Raw genomic sequence first — 2,500 nt, 5'->3', positions numbered from 1 at the left:
TATCTCACCTCTTAATACCTTCGTCTCCAGAAGTTTGGAAAAAGTTTGGAAATTTAAATTACAAGCATCATTTTTTTTCCTTTCCAGTTAGTGTGAAAAAAGAATGAGAATTATAATTTTGTTAGTGACGATAAAGTTGTCTTATTTGGCGTGAAAATATGAGTGATAATTGAATGGTCTCCACAGTACATGATGAGATGAGGCGAGGATTATCTCGTGGAAACCCTCTTATTTTAATCATGATTTGATGTTAACATAGTTTGACCGAGAACTGGACACTCAGGCTCTCTCTCTCTCTCTCTCTCTCTCTCTCTCTCTCTCTCTCTCTCTCTCTCTCTCTCTCTCTCTCTCTCTCACACACACACACCTTTTTCTCATTTCTTAAGCTCGCGATTGATAGGGTAGTAAGTGTTCTCTGTATGTAAAGCCGCCGGCTAGACACGGTATGCTCCAGAATGGAATCGATGGTGACTTTTCTTTGTTGAAATCACCGTCGACAATGAGGATGTGTTTTTGGTTAGGTTCGTTTGTTTGTCTGTTGTAGCAGGATTACGCAGAAAGTTACCTGAGGGTTTTTACGAATAGTCAACCAAAGTTAGGTGATAGGAAACAAGTGATTATAGTAAAATAGGTTCACTATATGAGGAGGATTGAACAACTCTAAAAGAGAAGTCTAGGAAAAAGGAAGACAGCACTTTAGTTCAGGACTACGCCGTTTAAAAGTAGAAAGAGGTGAGATGAATGGGCCTTGGAGGGAAGGAGCTAAGCCCTTTTGAATGGGAGGTTCTGAAACAGCATATCCGTCGTCTATTCACGTCTTGACTTGCCAGATTCATCCTAGCAACAATAGGCGTATTTTCGATTTTAAGAACAAACTGTTAGATGGTGGAAGGGATATGAACACGCTTTGAATAAGACTGAAGTGTTTATTTAATATTATTATTATTATTATTATTATTATTATTATTATTATTATTATTATTATTATTTAGTCTTTATCTGCAGTTTTTTATGCCCTGGTAGATTGTTAACGTGGATATTCGTAGCCCCGTCTCAGCGGTTCTTAAAGCCTTTGGACGTTTTATTCAATTGTTTTCAATTTGTTGCATCACAAATCCGTTGGACTAATAATGTCTTTGAGGGTTCTGCTTTTGATTACCGTGAGATGACTGGGTCTTTTGTGATTGATTAGTTTTTAATTCTTTTCTGTAAACTGACGGTGCCATACTATGGTCATCGAGGCCGTCGTTCGCTTGTATGCAAGAATATCCCGCTGTCAGTGTAATGAATTTTAACGATGACGATGAAAAAGGGAAAACTTTATTTCGATTATTATAAGGGTTGAACTCATTGGAGAACCTATATATTTGTCTTAAAAGAGCGTGGTTTCAGTTGGCAGTTTATGTACGTACAGTCTTTGATTTGAAACAAGGTGCAAAAGTGAGGATTACGTTGCGATGTATCGAAATGTGGATATTGCGGTATGATTGCCCTATTGTTCCGGGCTGAGGTATATAAAGTTGCTGCTATCTTATCGAATCAAAAAGCACTGTCGGTCCGATAATAACTTTCAGTGATATGCAGCATTTGTTTTTCATCACCAAAGCCTCAGTTCAGTCGTACTGGCTTAAAATCTAGATTTTGCATCCGAAGTGTTGAATGGAAAACAGTCCACGGTACTGCATCCGGAGAACATGTAGACGTCCGAGTTTTATTGGAGCGAGGTCCTTCCTGAATGGAGAATGGATGTGCACTTGCGTTTTGGTAGGTTTCTGGCCTCTTGTTTCGAAGAACCCTCAGTATGAGTATCTTGTGTGCTTTTCTTTGGGTTGGCACGAAGGGTGGTCGTTTTCAGTAACTTTGCTTTGTTCAGAGCTCTGATTGCTTTCTGTGATGCCCTTCAGTTAATTAACTAATTAGCCAGCCAGAGAGAGAGAGAGAGAGAGAGATTGCTGCCATAACCATAACCATTGGGCATATGTGTCAACTATGTTGAAGCGACACCGAACATTGACTAGTTAGATGTAATTGCCCCGTTGTAGGACGTAAATTTTCAACAACTGAATTCACAATGAAATAGTGTTAAGTGGAAAAATAAGGTTTCCATTGTAGTGTTGAGGTAACAGATTTTTGAATTGTCGTAGTTGTCTTTTTTTCTTCTTTATTTTTCCATGTCATTTTCAACAACATCCAGTGTTTGCAGCATTAGTGTGTAACAGATTTTTGAATCTTGTGTCGTAGTTGTCTTTTTCCTTTTTGTACACACTCTGTCATCCTTTTTGTCACTCTGTGTCGCCCCCTCCCCTTCTCATCTCATTATGCACCTTAAATATTGGTGTTAATGATGTTTTTCATGGAATGATTGTGGAAATTGGAATTTTTGTCCTCTATGCTGGTATTCGGGTTTTTCCCACCGAAATGTCTGAAATTATTTAAAGTGGCGTTTATCAGTGATTATTCCCCCTACACCTCGCATTGAAGCCTGCTTTGCTGATTATGA

At 38.6% G+C, this 2,500-nt stretch overlaps 1 protein-coding gene across 24 annotated transcripts in view; it reads left to right on the top strand.

Moving 5' to 3' along the window:
• LOC136836475 (ensconsin-like) overlaps positions 1 to 2,500 on the top strand; it is a 652,260-nt gene that overhangs the window by 99,251 nt on the left and 550,509 nt on the right. Inside the window, exon 1 of one of the 24 annotated variants that reach the window (XM_067100772.1) lies at positions 1,728 to 1,764. The exons of the other annotated variants lie outside the window; for them this stretch is intronic. Within the exon in view, the coding sequence (XP_066956873.1) occupies positions 1,743 to 1,764 (22 nt within the window). The 5' untranslated portion in view covers positions 1,728 to 1,742. Of the gene's footprint in view, positions 1 to 1,727; positions 1,765 to 2,500 lie in introns of those variants that run through there. 24 annotated transcript variants of the gene reach the window in all.

This window comes from Macrobrachium rosenbergii, chromosome 56 (genome assembly GCF_040412425.1).
Source record: "Macrobrachium rosenbergii isolate ZJJX-2024 chromosome 56, ASM4041242v1, whole genome shotgun sequence".
NCBI lineage: Eukaryota > Metazoa > Arthropoda > Malacostraca > Decapoda > Palaemonidae > Macrobrachium > Macrobrachium rosenbergii.
The sequence above is the reverse complement of the archived record's forward strand: the minus strand, read 5'-3'. Positions and strand labels throughout refer to the sequence as shown.